We start from the raw sequence: 17,981 nt of genomic DNA on the forward strand, positions 1-17,981 counted from the left end.
TATTTAAATTAATCTTTTATTTGATTACAATATTTGATATTTAATTAATTTGTTACAAATAAATACTAGTGTATTCTACCATCGTTCAATATGCTCGCTAATATTAAAATCATTAACTAAAATAATAATAAACCAGGGTATGGCTCATATGATTCTTATATTATTTTTACAGCCTGAAAATGCAATACTTAATTTTTATTTTTTGAATACTTTTGTTTATTGTAAATCCTAAAATTCATAATAAAGTGCCTCAAACTGCACAATTACACATAAATGTTGTATTATTCCTAATGACTTTTGTAAGGGTAAAGCCACAAAAGAATTAACTACCGTAATTTCATGCCAAAAGTGCAGTTTGTCAAATCATGACTCTTGACAATTATAATGCAGTATTACTTACTTACTCGCTCCCATGGACATTTATATAGAAGTTGATATTTAGCAGCACCATATTGGCATTCCGTTACATCTAGTTTTTATGAGGCGAGTCGTGGGCCCAACACCTCAACCCCCAATCTGGAGGACCAGGACATACACTACAGACAATTTAGCTCATCCAATTCGCCTACAGCACAGTCTTTGGACTGTGGGGGAAATCCACGCGAGCATACAAAGAACATGCAAACTCCACACAGAACAGACAATGCAGTATTACCAGTTTTAAATAAACAACCTTATATTTTAACAACCAAATAGTTTAACCAAAGATTCAAATAAAACAAAACTCACCCTTAAAGAAGCATGCTTACTCCTCAGAGTCTACTCAAATGAAAATGAAACAGACAATGACATATTTTCCAGTTTCCGCAACTGCTTTATTCTGGGGTCTGCAATACACCTGGCTTAATAACAAGGTGAGTTACAAAGACTGTAAATCCAAAATTACACATTCTGTTAAAGACCAAACAGCATCATTTATGAAACAATGGACAAGATGGAGAGTAGAAAAGCATCTCGGCTTCATTATTATTTTTTTTGCACGTCTGTGATATCCTTACCACAAGAAAGAAACTAACGACACAGTATCATTAGTGAAAGTGCAAAAGAAAGAGGGAAAATAAAAAGAAATACACCCTAGAGATGAAAAAAAAAAACAACAAAAAAAAAACGTACAAATACTAACAAATTTACACATGGCTGTCGCGACGTCTTCCTAAACCAAACTACCAATTCAATGCATCTAAAAACAGCTGAAATACTGAGCGAGGACAAAAAAGGAATTTATACTGGCGTAAAGCACCGTTGGTGACCTGAAATCTATCATCAAAACAGCGACAGCCATAATTCATCAAAACTGATCTACAAATCCCCCCCCCCAAAAAAAACTAAATAAGAGGTAATTCCTTATTGACGAGTGAAGCAAAATAGAAAAACAAATATGCTTCAAGTTTATTAATCAAGGAAATACGACGCATTTGCTTCAGCTCACGAAAACCCCTTAAATATTACGCAATAATAAGTTAACTTTTCTGGCGGCCTTAAGGGAGGAAGAAAGAAAGAGTTAGTATATTGAACACAGACAGTAACAGAAACCATAACGAGCTATAAACACACAATGACAACCTAATGAAGTAACACACTCGCCTGAAAATAAATACACTTGATTATTAGATTAAAAAAAAAACAACAACAACACAATAACAAAAACATTCTGGTGTATAACAAAACTACAACAAAAACAAAAAAGCTCACCACACATTTTGGCGAATCTGCTCAGCATTGGCGGCGCAGAAATAATAATAATAAAAATAATAATAAATCACAGTTATGTTTCTCAACAATCCTGAGGATCACATTGAATGTCTGTCGTCACAGTGAAAGAGGTTCCATGCAGTCCCTGCATTGCTTTTATTTGCTTTATAAATGTACCAACACAACAGTACACAGTACGTCGCCATCGCTTTCCAAAAATCTCTAATCCGAGACAGTAACACAGCAGCTAGATTTGTACTTTCAGGAAAAAAAAAAAAAACGATCCCATTCTCTGCATAGCATCAAGTTGACCTGTAGAGGATGTTAAACATTAACAATAAAGACAATCTTACACTATCAGAGGAGCACAAGTCCCCTGACTACTCCTTGTTTATTTGGTCAGTGCCGTCCGCTTGTAGAAAAGGTAATTGAGGCACTTGTTTGGGTTTTTTTTGTGTGGTTTGATTAGTACTCAGGCCATCATATAAGCCCACTGACCCACAATAGATTCACAAGTCAACTGTCGTGCGTTTGACTTTGTGTTAAGTGCACCGCAGATTAATCTATTGCCGTAATGGAATGCAAATTGAATCAAAACAACACCGTCTGAGGCTGCGGTTTATATTCATATAGTCTTCCGGTCCAGAGATTGCAACCTTACAGTGTTCATCATCTTCCAACACGTCAAACCCTTCAGCATTAGTGTCTGAAGAACGTCCCAAAAAAACAAAAACAAATGGTTAAACTTTTCTTCTCAAAGCCGTTGGCGATGTGGTCAACGTTTTCTCTGCTTGTTTCGAAGCTGTGGAGGAGATAATGATGGTTAGTTTCATTGACAACATTCAATGCATTACCTCTGTAAATGAGAGCGAGGTCTGCTGAAGACATTTACCCTGGATACTTTCTAAGAGCTCTTATCTGAAGGTCCACCACAGCGTTCATTACTCAGAGGGCTGGTTTGGATTCTCCTCTGAGTCTGAGTCATGCTAGTAGAGTACTGAGGGAAGATCAAGGACCTGCTCCCTAAAGAGAGGAGCATAACGGGGTAGGGTTCAGTCAAGATCCTAGACCACCTCCTGTCTACACAAGTACCAAAAATATTTAAAAAGCCTTCATTTAATCTTTTCTAATGTACCGCCTGCAGTTTCAGAGGAATAGTGTTCCTCTAAAGGGATAGTTTGCCCACAAACGAAAATTGCCTCATCATTTATTCTCCCTAATGTGGTTTTAAACCTAGTTTCTTTCTTCTGCTGAACACAAAAGGAGGTATTTTGAAGAATGCTGGTTGTTGGTGCATCAACTTCCATAGTAGGAAAAAAGATTAATGGGTGCCAGAAAGCAGCATTCTTTAAAATGTCACTTCCTTTCCATTGAAATAGACTCATTGGATGTAAGCAAGATGGTGCCGCCTGTTGTTTTTGGGATTGTCTATGTGTATGCATCATCTTCTGACTCTAGTAAGTCAAAATGCTGCAAGCATTCTTCAAAACATCCTTTGTGTTCAACAGAAGAAAGAAACTCAAATTGATTTTGAACAAGATGAAGGGTGAGTAAATGATGACAACTTAATTTTTCTGGGTGAACTATTCCTTTAATAATTAAGCTCTCATAGTGTCCGAATGAAATCGAAATTTACGATGTTTACTTAACTAGCAGACATTGTTAGTTTAAATGTGATAAATTAATCTAAATTACATCTACTGTAAAAAGCAAACAAACATTTTGATTTGTTTTGTTAACCATTTCTTTCCACTCGGGAATGACAGTCCTTTTTTTGATGATGTCAGTTTGACGAATTGATTGAAATATGCTTAGCCACGCCGCTCCAACCATTAGTTGGATCTCAAAAATAAATCCCGTCCCCTGCTCCATACTCCCTTTCAGATGCAAACATCTCATCATACTTCCTGTACATGCAGGTTTTAATTTGTGATTTAGCACCATATGAAATACATTTTATTTCCTCTTAAATAATGTTTACATTTTTTTTACTCCCTTGTAATAGGTGAAACTAAATCTTTGTATCAAAATGCACTTATAATTAATTGAAATCATGAAATGCATTCAATTTGAAAATATATAACAAGACTGACTGACTGACTGACAGGTGCGTAATGCATGAGGCCAGCAAACACGACGTAGCTTTCAGTTATGACAAACACAGTTTCCATAATTATATATATTTATAGATAAAGTGGCTATGACTCTGCATACAATGACTATCTTGCAGGAGTTTATAACCGTTTCACTTTACTTCAGGACGCATTAATGCCAGTCTATTGGAAACATTCACAAATATTCCTAGCAAATTTAATAAATGTTGGAGACACACTCGTTACATAAACGCACCAAATGGCACTTCAGCAGTTTTTTTGTGCACGAACAGAGGAAATCGGCGCTTGAGCACAGAGATTTACATGCTCGTATTACATGAATGCGATCTCGACTTCTAATACTGCGCTCATGACATTTGGCAATGAAATAACGCCACAGGTAGGTGGTAGATCTATGTAAAAGGCCCAACAGAGTCTGCCACCACAGCTGGAAAAAATCCTAGAGGAAACACTGCCTTTGAAACAATTTTTTTCTGAAAAATAAGTTTCTGTGTACATTATTATAATAATATTTCTCTCATAAAACGGTAAAACACTGGTGAAGTGACAATAAGATCCTCAAATAGCAGTAGTAAATAAAAGTTATGGTGGTTAGTTCTCACATTCAAATAGTCTCATTGCATTTAAGAATTAAAAACAGCCTTGTGGTTATTGCGTCGACACATAGCACACCAAGGTGTTGACGGCGACCAGAGTTCGATTTCCGGTTCGTGGTCCTTTGCCGACCCTTTCCCCCCCCCATCTCTGCTCCCCATACTTTCCTGCCTCTATATCTCCACTGTCCTAATCACAATAAAGGTGAAAAACCCTAAAAAATAATTATCAAAAAACAAAAAAAACAATAACAGCCAATATCAACAATATCGGTATATTCAAAGTTTGCCAAATTCTCAATTACATCTAGAATTACATAAATCTTGAGGTTTAATGGGGGTGGAGGTTAGGATCTCTTTTTTTTAATGCTTTGCAACTCTGATTGGTGGAATTTTCTTTCTTAGACTTAGAAACCAAACTGGTTCAACAAAAGCTTATACAATTAGAGCTCACAACACGTTGGTCTTCAAATATTTACACATTTTAATTAAAAAACATTTTTCCTATAGAGAAATTGTGGTTTATTTCAGAAACGTGAGCTCTGTAATGTTGTATTCAGTGGTGTGAAGTAAACTACAAATACTCAAGTTACAGTAACTGAGTAGGTTTCTCAGAAATTGCACTAAGTAGTTTTAAAAATATGTTCTTTCACTTTCCCTACCGTATCTGTACTTTTACTCCACTATTTTCCTTCAACATGCAGTCCCATTTTTTTTCCTGTCTATGGTGATTGGCTTAAGTAGAATAATCAGTCCTGTAATTACTGTCCAATTTTAAAAAAAATTAAAAAAACGCATCATACAGAAACAAACTTGTCACATGCTACGACTGAGACTGTTTTTCCCAACCCTGTTCCTGAAGGCACACCAACAGTATATACTTTGGATGTCTCCCTTAACTGACCCAATCATTTCAGGTTTTGGAGTCTCTTCAAATGTTCTGATGAGTTGATTCAGGTGTGTTTGATTAGGAAGAGGTTGGAAAAGTGTACTGTTGGTATACCTTCAGGAACAGGGGTGGAAAACACTGGTTTAGACCATGTCACTGATGTTTACTGATGGATGTTTACTGTATGATGACTGAAGTAGCCTTAAACAATCACTAAAAGCACTACAGAATGTTACCTTTACAAACAAACGCACAAATCGCATATAAACGCATCATCCTTTCACACTTTTAAAAGGGTTACTTTTTACTCATACTTACATCAGTAACTTTTACTTGCACTACATTTTTTGGGTAAGTAATGGTACTTTTACTTGAGTATGTTTTTTAAAGTACTTTTTGGTTGTATTAGCCTTGTGTGCCATTTTTATGATCAACTACTCACCGGAAACTGGTGAGGACATGACACCATGGCTAGAACCTGGAGCGATGGGATGATAGAGCGAGGCCAGGTTGCTGGGAGTGTAGGTGCGGAGCATGTTCATGACATTCCAGTCAGGCTGCATGCTGTTCGGAGACGCCGTAGGGGTCACCTTAATCGAAGCCAAGGGTGAATGTGCCTGCAACGAGGTTTTAGCGTTCCTGCCTGAGGGCACGAGCCTGTTGAAATCCTCTCCAAGCCGTCCAGGAGCAGTATGCAGAGGCTCAAATGACTTCTGTCTTTTGCTGGAGGGTTCCCCAACCTCCATTTGTGTCAAGTTTCGAAAACGATCAGAAAGACAAAGTCTTGCTGGATCTGTGGGCCACACCATACCGTTTTTGCCCATGCTTGACCTCTGATTCATTTCATGATCCAGGACAAGCTTCTGCTTGGGCAACTCCCGATCGATTACCAATGGCACATTGAATTTCCTGCTAGACTCTTGCTCTGGCTTCCTATGCAGCAAGTTGGTTGCATCCGATTCCCTGCCCCGGTGCTGATCTCTCCAGCGCTCTTTCGCGGGAGAAACCTTAGACACCGGAGGAGGTTTCTGAGGCTTCTCCGGAGGTTGGCGTAGAGGGGATTTGGTTCGACGTGGATGTTTCCTGTTGACGTGGGCCAAAGGAATGACATCTTTGCCTTCAAGAGCTGGTGGGCAACCAGTGTACCGTTTCAATTTCTGAGGTCCCCTGTATCCGTTCTTCTTGATGTCCAAATTCTGCTTATGGATGAGCTTTTTATGCATCAGGAGAACCTCAGGATAAAGGGTCTCATAGGAGCAAGAGGTACATGTGTTGGTCAGTAACAGGTTTCTGGGTACTGAGGTAGCAGATACAGAAAGAGACACTTTGAGAGACAGATTCAGCGGTGCCTCAGATGCTTCTTTCTCCTCCAATTTCAGATTTACTGGTAATGGGTATTTTTTGTTGATCTCACTCGAAGGGGTGTGCGGAGCTGCGACAGGAGAACTTACAAACTCTTGCTTAACTTGAATAGAAGGACTTGTGCTTTTGATAACCTGGCTCGTGCCTGGTTCATGTTTAACACTGGCAGGGGGAGGTTTAGGAGCGAGCCATTGTTTGGGTGGTTTTGAGGCTTGTTTGTTATCTACATTCTTGGGAGGTTCTATGGCCTTGATGATATTTCTAGCAGACGGTGTGGCGGGAATGTTCAGGATTTCAGTGAATGGTTTGTCCTTATGACGTCTGTCTAGATGGTACCGCAAAGAGGTTTTCTGTGCTGCGGCATAGTCACAATATTCACATTTATAAGGCTTTTCACCTGTGAAAGAAAAAGAGAGATTTCAACACACCATAAAAAAATAAACAATTCATCTTTAAATTTAACAGATGCAACTCAAGACTTAAAGCACAGGTCTCAAACTCAATTCCTGAAGGGACGCAGCTCTGCATTGTTTTGCTCCAACTCTAATCAAACAAAGCTGATCCAACTAATGAAGGTGTTCATGACTCTTTTGAACACATCCATTATTCAGATCAGCTGTGTTTGATAAGGGTTGGAGCAAAACTGTTCAGAGCTGCGGCTCTCCAGGAATTGAGTTTGAGACCCATGACTTAAAGGGTATGTTCACACAAAAATTTATTTACTCATCTTCAAGTGGTTACAAACATTTAGTTGAGTTTATTTATTCTGTTGAACACAAAATATATTATGAAGAAAGCTAAAACCTGCAACCATTGACCTCCATGGTAGGAAATACATGTACAAATACAATAGAAGTCAATGGTTACAGGTTTACAGCTTAGTTCAAAATACCTTCTTTTGTTATCAACAGAAGAAAGAAACTCAAACAGGTGAAATGAAGGCAGATTAAATAATGAGAGAATGTTCATTTTTGGGTGAACTATCCCTTAAACCAAAGTAATAGAATAAGGTACTAACCAGTATGTGTCCTGAGATGAATATTGAGGTAATAATTAGAGCGGAAAGTCTTGCCACAGTAATTGCATTTTCTCGGAGCAAGAATTTTGAGCTTCATTTTACCCTGTCCATCCTCAAGTTTATCTGTAAGGAAACAAATGACATGTTTATAATTAGACATCCGTATCAAATTTACTTGATTAATTCCTGAAGTTTTTAACCATGATTTTAGTTATCATAACCAAATAGTTACAGTTATATAACCAATTAAACTGCAAAAGGATGGTAAAGTACAATGTAGAACACTCTGCAACGGTCTCATTAGTAAATGTTAGTTAACGGATTCAAATCAACAGTGAGAAATAGCTATATTATAGTTATATGTTAAACAGAGTATATGCAGGAATCCTAAAGGTAATTTCAATGCTTTACGACTTTTTAAAGACCTTCTCAGAATATTTTAGGACTTCATCGCCACTTCAATTTCTAATCAGTATCAAACCTTTAACTTAATAAACAGTTGTAGGTAAATAAATCAATAGAGCACAACCATGCAACAGAACTCAGATAAGCTTGGAAGAAACAAAGCTTGAAAAAATATCGTGGATCGAACACAATAAAAAATTAGGAGGAAAACAAATATTTTTATGTTTTTTTGCAGTCAAACACTTTGGACAATGCTTGAACTAAATTTTAAGACCTTATAAAAACGCAATTGAGACTTTTAATACCTTTTAAGAGCCTTAGTTTTCTCATAATTGATTTATCAACTGTTTATATTTTTAAGACCCCGAGGACACCCTGTTAAAGTTAATGAAAAACAATACAACAACATTTTATTTGTTTAATTAAACTATTAAGACTTTTGGTTTTGATACGTTACTGGACATTAACAACACCTAAGATTAATCAATGTTTTTGTATTTGTCATAACATTAAATTTAATTAACCAATGTTAAAAAAATTAACAGTACCATACAGTACAGAGTCAACAAACAAAACACCTATAAATAATCACTGAATTTTCAGTGTCCAAGATGAGATAAGCATGTTTGAAATTATTAGATTAGAATGTTTGAAAATAAAGGTCTTCAAGCATTTGGTGCTGTGATGAACCACTACCAACACAACAATCTGAATATCCTTAAAAGACTATCAAAAAGTTATACAATCATTCAATGTATTTTTAAGTGTCCGCTATATTGTGCATGTTTTATATTGAAGAACAGCATATGTTTATTAGCTTATGCAAAACATCTATTCAATTCATGTTTATTTCTATAGTGCTTCGACAATTTAGATTGTGTCAAAGCAGCTTAACATACAATATAGTTCTAGTTAATTGAAACTGTGTCAGTCCAGTTTTCAGAGTTTAAGTTCAGTTTAGTGTGGCTTAATTTTCACTGCTGAAAGTCCAAAAACTGAAGAGCAAATCAATCGATGAACAGCTCCAAAAGTCCCAATCTAGCAAGCTTAAATAAGCCATTTAAGCTTAAATAATTGTAATTGTAATAACTGTTAATAAATAATAATCACTATTGCTTAAATAATACAACATGGTATTCTGTACAGTCTGCAAGTATGGTTTAAAGGAGTCAAGTTTTTCTTAATTTATGACCAGCAGAGGGAGCTAAGATCTAAATTTGCACAAAAAAAAGGTTTGAGTGAAGTTACAACCGAACCAGTCAAACAGAGGTAGCTTCTTCCATAGCACATAATTATGGTGTAAATACAATATAAAAGACGATTACAACCTGTTGACTGTTTGCTGTGTTTAACATGCAATTAAAAAAGAATAAGGATGCAAATACAATACGAAACACTTTGGCTATAATACCTGGATTAAAGGCGTCAACTGGCACTCCCTCTTCAGAACCATCCTCTGAATACTCTTCTGCTCGGTCCAGAGATGAACTGCTACAGGAACCAACACTCTGTGCCCTCCCATCTACAGGTGTAGTGGGACTCTCTGCTCCCCCTCGCTCCTTCTTATGGATCCTAGAATGAAGGACCAACTGATGGTACGTCCTAAAGATCTTCCCACACTCTTCGCAATTGGTTGGCTTGTCTTTACGAATCAGACCCTTTTGCTCGGGTGATGGAGAAGGAGTGTCTGAAGGCTTGAGTTCACTTCTTAGGCCTCGTCTGTGAGGTTTATCTCCGGAAGCCCAGATGGCCCCAAGTTCCTCTTTTTCCGAACCCGAGTCTTCATTGTCAGAATTAGAGTCTGCATTCAGCTCCTTGGCTAAGTTTGGACCTGCCACAATCTTGCCCCTGGTGGCCAATTGCCAGGCTTGGTAGGTGTTGAAAGGATCAAGTTGTGATATCCATCGTCCAGATGGATGCTTCGGTTCTGCTTCTCTCGCAACAGAAGGATGCAACTGTAGGTTCTGCAAAAATGCATGTTGAGATACAGGAAGCTCCTCAGCAGGTTGGTCATCAGTGGAGATGTTCTCATCCGCTTCTGCATCTCGATTGTGAACTTTACTGTGCTCAGCCAAAGCTTCCTTATTGTGGAAAAAGAAGCCGCATACCATGCACATTTTGTATGACGTGATCACAGGGCATGGTGGCTGGTCTTGAATGACATCATTGACGGTGGCTGGCATCTCCAGCTCATGGTTTTTGCTTTTAGACCCAGTCTTTCCATGAGTTCTCATGTGGTTCTTAAGGAACCACGGCTCTTTGAAACGACGACCACAGATGCTGCAGCAGTATGTAAAAGAGTCCTTGTGTTTCCTCATGTGTGTTTCCAGCTCTGTCGCATCTATGATGGAATGGCCACACACAACACAACTGAGCTCCTCGTTTTTTTCCACAGCAGGGCAAGTCTTAGAACGGGCCCTGTCACCCGGGGTTAGGAATTCTGCTTCCACACGCAATACTGCAGGTCCATGGAATGTTGTGGGATGCTGGGAAAGAAGGTGTGGTCCCAAGTCTTCCTGATGCAGAAACGTCTCTTCACAAAACATGCAGTCTAGAGGCAGGCTACTTTCTGCCAGCATGCCTGGTTTTTCCACCAAGCTGGCATGAGGAGTCATGCTAGACCCAGTACCAGGCATGCTTGCACTACTGTGGCTGAGGATGTCATGACCAAGTCCATCAGGACTTTCCACATATGGGATCAATGGGTGGGTAGGCATGTCAGCAGGAATTTACGGGGGTATTTTTTTCTAATTCACTTGAAAGCTTGTATGAAACCAAGTTAGGAGACATGTGAGGAAAAAAACGAAGTCATTCATGTGAATTACTCACGAAAGGCATCACACTTCTATGGAATTTTCAGAATTTTCCTAGAATACTTTTGAGAAATTTTTGGAATTTCAGAACAGTGCATAATTTGAGGGTTTCAGTGAAGCCATTCCTGTACAACAGAAGCAGTCCAGGCTTGCCATTTGCTGCCAGGTAATGGGGCATAAACTCGATCAGTTGATTTCTTGTGATTCACACAGAGGAATTGTCCTGACAGGCAAAACCTGTAATGGAAGATAAAACAAAGTCAGGTGTGGCCAGTTCGGCGGAATGTAATCAACTCAGGACTACAGATACAAATGATTTAATTAGATTTGTACTGTTACTCGAGATGAAACTTGATCAGTCACGTGGACCATTAAAAAAACATAATTATCTAGCAGTTTCTTAATAAACTAAAGACCAATGAAAAGTAGTTTAACTATACTACATTTTCTTAAAATGGATCAAATGGTAATCCAAGCTCGAACACACACATTCTGTTGTTATAGCAGTTGATATTTTAATTCAGAATATGTTTATTAATTTTTTTTTCGGCTTAGTCCCTTTATTAATCAGTGGTCTCCACAGCGGAATGATCCACCATCTTATCCAGCATTTTTTAACCGGCGGATGCCCTTCCAGCCGCAACCCAACACAGGGAAACACCCATACACTAGAATATGTTCTTGTTTTACTAATTAAAGTAACATTAACAAAATGCAACGTTCTGTGAATGAACATCGCCTAGTGGTTCCATCCCCAAGAGGGAAGAAATCACTTTCCCGAACTCTCGCATTCAATCTGCCCAGTTGGTGGAATGAACTCCCTAACTACATCAGAACAGCAGAGTCACTTGCTGTCTTCAAGAAACGACTAAAAACTCAACTGTTTAGTCTCCACTTTCCTTCCTAATCTGCAACCGCCTCTCTGGCTATACCACTAACTGTACTCTCTCAAAAAAAAAATAATAATAAAAAAAAAATAAATAAATAAAAATAACATTACTAATGCTTTGTTATTCACTGTTGCTCTTATAGTTGTGTATATTGCTTCCTTGTTCTCATTTGTAAGTCGCTTTGGATAAAAGCGTCTGCTAAATGACTAAACGTAAATGTAATCTTGGAAAACAGCTAAAGAAGGGAAACAAGTGTCATCTTTCAAGACAAGAGTCCCATAAGATTTGATTTACCTTTTGATTTAATAACAAATATTAATGATAATTAGTTAATAAATGTCTCTTCGTCCCTAAGCCTGTGGATTTGACTTCAAAGCCATGTGAAATGGGAATGAACTCACAGTTATAGGGTTGTCAAGGGTACAGCATAAGTCTATAATAATTGTGCCCTTGAGAAAAGCCCTCATGGCCAAGTTACTCCAGTGGGACTGTCATTACACCATGCCCAAAGTAAAAAGAACAGACTGTGATCAGATTTAAAAGTAAAATATTCACTTACATAGCAAATGTTGTTACTTGCAAGTATTAAATGCAGCAATTTAACTTTTATTAATCAAACCTTTTTTAACAGTTGTAAAGATAGATTACTATATGCAATTTCTATCTAGTAACATACTTAAGACAAAGTAAAAACTACATGCATATTAATAACAATGACAAAAGTGTAAGTGTAGGGTTTTTTGAGGGCTTAGCTTGTCAAACCACAGGACAGCTTAAAGAGAGCAGCCATTTTATAGATTTTTATAACTCATGGGAAAGTGCTCACTTTTTTCTAAAGAAATTGTCATGTTTTAAGACACTAGTTTCATTTGATTTCCCTTTTGATTAAGAAAAATAATATATAGTATATATAACTTTCTCTTTCTTCCTATCCGTGCATAGACATCCAGTATACAAAAACGTGCGTGTGAGCATCTGTGTGTTAATATATCTTCATACACTTACTCTAACCTGTTCTTATTAATATATACAAAAGAGTAAGTGATCATGCTAAATGACACTTTCCAATATTAAAAATGAACCATGATATGAAACAGTAAAGTTTTAACCCCTAATGAAAGTATAAATTAAGTGAATAAGTCAGATCTATTATTACACCAAACTCTAATAAGTTGCAAATCTGAGCTGAGCAAATTGAAAGAAAGCTTTTCTTGGAAAAAATGCAATTCTTTAAATGAGTTACTATGAAGCAACAGGAAGCCAGAGTCAAATGCCTATCTACAGCGGTGTCCTTCACAATATCTGCGAAGCCTCACTCATGAGGCCTTAGGTGGAGTCACAGCATTATTCTGCAACCTTTCATCCCACCTTCAATGCTGAAACGAGCCAATATATACACGAACCACCACATTTAGATTTCTCTTAGTATACTATTTAACAAGGTGAATATAGAACACCCTTATCCAAGCCTAAATCTCTTGACAATCATTTGTAAGTGATTATTTAAAGTCAGAAAGAAGTACTTTAAATGCTAAACACACAAAGAGAGAATCGCTTTTGTCTTAACCAAAGGGCAACAATCTCCTGCTATTCCTAGCATACACATACTGGGCTTTTTTTGTTTGTTTGTTTGTTTGTGTTTACACATTTCTGTGGTGATAAAATGTATTAATGCAGTTAGAATATATTTAGTTTTTACCATTTATTTTTGCTAAAACCTCTAAAGCTACACATGGTTTAATAGTGTTACAAATATCTTCAAAAGAATGAACTGAAATAATTTATTGCCGAATTAAAGCCAATACAATCTATTAGAACATGTCTCATAGTGCAAGCACACACTATATGTTCACATCACTTTGAAGGGGAGAACCTATACAACACAAAAATAGACTTTGCTAATGTTAGGCACTGAAAAAAAAAGAGAAACAGAAGCCGAAGATGTTTTTTAAAAAAAGAGAAACGGAGGTTGAAAAGGAAGCTACAACACTTCACTTATCTACTGAATAACCACTGTAAAAAAACACACAAGAGAAAAAAAGAAAACAATCTGAATTTCTTCCTACATTCTGCAGACATGCTCTAATTACAGCCCATGCCATGCTGATTTCAACAAACAACACTGTTTGCTTCTTCAAATCCTTCAAGATAGCAATCCTAAACTAATCCTGAGCAAACTAATTAATCCAAAAAGTTCTGCAGTTAACCAAAACTGTTCAAAATAAGAGAAATGTCAATGACCCCACCTATACTAGCATCATTATAATGCTCTAAAACACGGTTAGTTGACATGCCTGAGAAACAGCTAGAGACCAGCTGCTGTTTGTCTTGCTCTTTTGTTTGGGCTTTGCCATGCAACCTGTTCACAAGAATAGAGTGTTTGCTGGCCCCAAAAGCATCCAGTTTTATCAATAAAGTTCTTTAAAAGACACAGTGTCAGTAACACTTATTGCGATTGTCTTATAAGACAATAAACCACACAGATGGCTCATGCAAATACATGAAAAACAGGTTAGCATTACTTAAGAAAACAGTACGAGTCCATTGCGCTGTAATTATCTCAGAAAAAAACTCCTGTTGCTGATGACAATCTAAAACATGAATTTACTCTCAAAAATGTATAGAAATGGAAAGAATACATTTAATATGTTGTATGTTATATATAAAATGTGTGTGTATGTGTGTGTATATATATATATATATATATATATATATATATATATATATATATATATATATATATATATATATATATGTATATGTGTGTGTGTGTGTGTGTGTATGTGGATGTATACACAAAAACCTCAATGCCATATGAAATTTTCCTCTAGAATCACTTTTATGGCAACGAATAAATCCTTTTCCTGGTCTTTAAAGAGACACATCAACGTAAACAAAGGAGGTTGCAAAAAAAAAAAGTACATTTTCTATGGAAATTTCAGACAGCACTTGGAGGTTTTTGCATCTGAACTCTTCATACATAGAATGAGCATTTTTATCAGACTCCTGTATGTTCAGTAATATCACTTTTATGGCAACGAAAAAGTCCTTTTCCAGGTCTTTAAAGTGAAATATCTCAACATAAACAAAGGAGGCTTCGAAAAACGTTCATTTTCTATGGAAAGTCTTCATATATTTTACACACACAAAACTGACGTCGAACACAACAGCGAGAGACAGAAAGGACAGATTTGGCGACGTCTGCTGATAAAAACGACGGTTACTGACGTCATAATGCAACTTTAAATATATCGTGTTTATTTTTTTCCACCCTCAAAACATTGATATAAGTCAACTGCGTAAACGACACGCGCGTTATACGCGAAATAATGACTTATATAAATAATAATGCCTCGTGTGTGGAAGCGTGTCTTTAATGTGGCTGTAAATTTCCTGACACGTGATCATTCTAACTTGATCAGCAACTCTAGAGACAGATAGTTATTTTACTACATACCTCTCCGATATACCAGCATGCCCCTTTTTTTCTTTGTTTGTTTCCTTTTTGGAATGTGATACAACACTCCTCCCTAACTACAGTTAAGTTGTTTGTTCTAAAGTACAATGAGATCACTATATGGTCAACCATAAGTCACAAATAACATGTATAGTTTAATGGAGACGATAAAACAAAACAAAACAGAATAGAATATCAAATAAAAACAATTGCATGATTTCAATAATAAGGTCAAACTTTTTTGACAATAGAGTTTATTCTTCTTATTCTTTACATCTAATACTACATAACTTATTTTGTATCAAAAGCTATTATTGGTTTAAAATAGCAGGGCGGATAACAAAATACAACTGTAGAACTTTGTTTTTGGAGGGGGATGGTTGGGACTTCTGTAAGTTGTTTTCTATTCTTTCCCTTTCAAGTTAAGGAAGAACATCAAAAGATGTTAATGCAGTTCCTGCATTACACAAAAAGACACTAACTTCATCATCCGCTTCTATTGCATGCTATACAATAGCCTATCGGTGTCTAATAGGAGCATTCGTTTCAGTTTATTAACTTAAGTTTAACATCAACCTGTGCTCATGCTGATAATAGAAATTTGGCTAACGACACGCTAGCGATGAGTGATATAGAAAATAAGGAACTCACCCTCCATACCTACCATTATGTTCAGACTTCGTCAGGTATTCTTATTGTGTGTCAACAATCGCTATAATAAGTAATAAGGTATATGAGGTGTTAGTTTGGTAGCTGGTTTTCTTTCTTTCTTTCTGGAAATCTGATTAGCTGAGTTAGCCAATTGTTAGCCCGACGAAATGCCTTGCTTTCAATGTTTGCAAATCACTCACTATGCAGCTGTTGCGTTCAGAGAGAGAGAGAGAGAGAGAGGCGCGCTCCCGTGGGCAGCGATTCGTTAACGCACAGAATAGTAGTTCTTTATGAGTCTGATCCTAATGAATCGTTCAAATGATTCACTCCAGTATGAGTCGTGCGAGTCGGCTCATTTTAGATAAATGAAATATATATAGCGCAAACACGTAATAGATTCCCATAAACGAGTGACTTGTATGACTCCATCATTTAATTATTCACACCACTTATGAATCACTTGCGAAGTTTGACTAACAGAACAGGAAAAAGGTGTTACTTGTAAATGAACCAAACAAACAATGCGTTGTTTACAACTTAATCAACACATAAAATAAACCAAAATGAGTCAGTGTTGTTAAATAGTATTAAACATTTAATTTTACCTTTAAATTGATAATTTAAAATAAGCTAAATAAGGATTGCAACAAATTGATCTAGGACCGAACTAAATTATTTACAGTCATATCAAACAACAATAGAGCTGTACTGAAACATACCAGAATGCCACGCTGGGACATCAGCGACCACGTGGTGACGTAAGTACGTTGTCACGTAAAAAAGAAAAGAGAATCAATGAACAGTGCAAAAGAACCGAATCTGGGGATAAGAACCGAGTCAGACGCGTGTGAGAGACAAGCGCGTTCACGCAATAGACCGTTCTGTGGAACGTCGCGCACCTCTGATCACGTGACCCTGAACTATTCTTCATCTAGATTATTACAGTTGAACTGCGGTTTACGGTTGTTGGTTGTTATTATTATGAGCCAGGTCATAAGAGTTATGCAGAGATTCTGACGTATGTGAATGACTTGTTTCAGCAAGAATGGGAAGGAAGTTAACAGTAAGCATTAGTATTCATTTTTGGCCGCATTGTAAACAAATGTTCTTTCTTCAACCGCGAGGTTCAGCTGGTAAATTACCCGTATGTATCACGTCAATGTGAAGAATGTTTCCCAAAATGTACCTAGCTTAAAATTGTGTTCTTATTCGATATACTCTTCCAATTAATCCTTCATATAAAATAATTAATCTAATTAAGTTTACATGTGTAAATAGGAGTTTTCAGCAGTTAAAGGCAGACTTTAGAAAGAAAATACTCACCATTTTAAAACACTTTTAATTTTAGTCTATTAGCCTGAATGTTACACAATGGCTAAACATCACAATATCTTTCTTTAATAAAATCATAAACATTTCCATCTACTTATGCATGTATTATGTGGTGGAAATTACTTTTCAAATCTCTGAAATAAAGTAGTTATAGACTTTTACTTGCTAATTTCACATTGTATTTCACATTTATTTAATCATTTACACATGATTAAATATGCTCTAATAATTCCACAACATAAAAGTACAGCTTGACAGTAATTTCCACTGTAGAAACATATCATGTACCCAAATGAGAATAGAAATCTACATACTATAATGTATATAATATAATATATATATATATATATATATATATATATATATATATATATATATATATATATATATATATATATATATATATATATATATATATATATATATGTATGTAAAGCCCCACACCAGAGATGCCATCATCCTGATAACATCTTCAAATAAAATAAATCTTCATCCAATTAAGTTTACATTAGTAAATTGGAGTTTTCAGCTGTTATGGCGAACATCATAAAGGAAATTCTTACCTTTTTCAAACACTCTTCAGACTAAAGTTGTCTCGACCTACATTTTAAACAATGTCTACACATCACAATACCTTTCTTTAAAAATAATCACAAACATTTCCACCTAAATACATTATACATGTAGTCTGTGGGGTAAATTACTTTTCCAAATCTTTAAAATATAGTAAATGGAGACCTTTACTTGCTCATTTCACATTGTATT

At 36.4% G+C, this 17,981-nt stretch overlaps 1 protein-coding gene across 3 annotated transcripts; it reads right to left on the reverse strand.

Moving 5' to 3' along the window:
• Positions 1-793: 793 nt before the first annotated feature.
• Positions 794-16,100, reverse strand: znf217 (zinc finger protein 217). Of its 3 annotated transcripts, none has more exons than XM_056449125.1 (6): positions 15,898-16,100; positions 9,485-11,123; positions 7,669-7,791; positions 5,731-7,047; positions 2,585-2,715; positions 794-2,494 (listed from the first exon to the last, which is right to left on the reverse strand). In XM_056449125.1, exons 2-5 carry the CDS (start codon positions 10,788-10,790, stop codon positions 2,597-2,599), a joined length of 2,865 nt encoding a protein of 954 aa, XP_056305100.1. In that variant the 5' UTR covers positions 10,791-11,123; positions 15,898-16,100; the 3' UTR covers positions 794-2,494; positions 2,585-2,596. The 3 variants fall into 3 exon arrangements, with proteins under 3 accessions (XP_056305100.1, XP_056305101.1, XP_056305102.1); XM_056449126.1 differs by having other exon boundaries at positions 15,885-16,100; XM_056449127.1 differs by lacking the exon at positions 2,585-2,715.
• Between the last annotated feature and the right edge of the window lie 1,881 nt (positions 16,101-17,981).

Source organism: Danio aesculapii, chromosome 23 (assembly GCF_903798145.1).
Source record: "Danio aesculapii chromosome 23, fDanAes4.1, whole genome shotgun sequence".
NCBI classification, from domain to species: domain Eukaryota; kingdom Metazoa; phylum Chordata; class Actinopteri; order Cypriniformes; family Danionidae; genus Danio; species Danio aesculapii.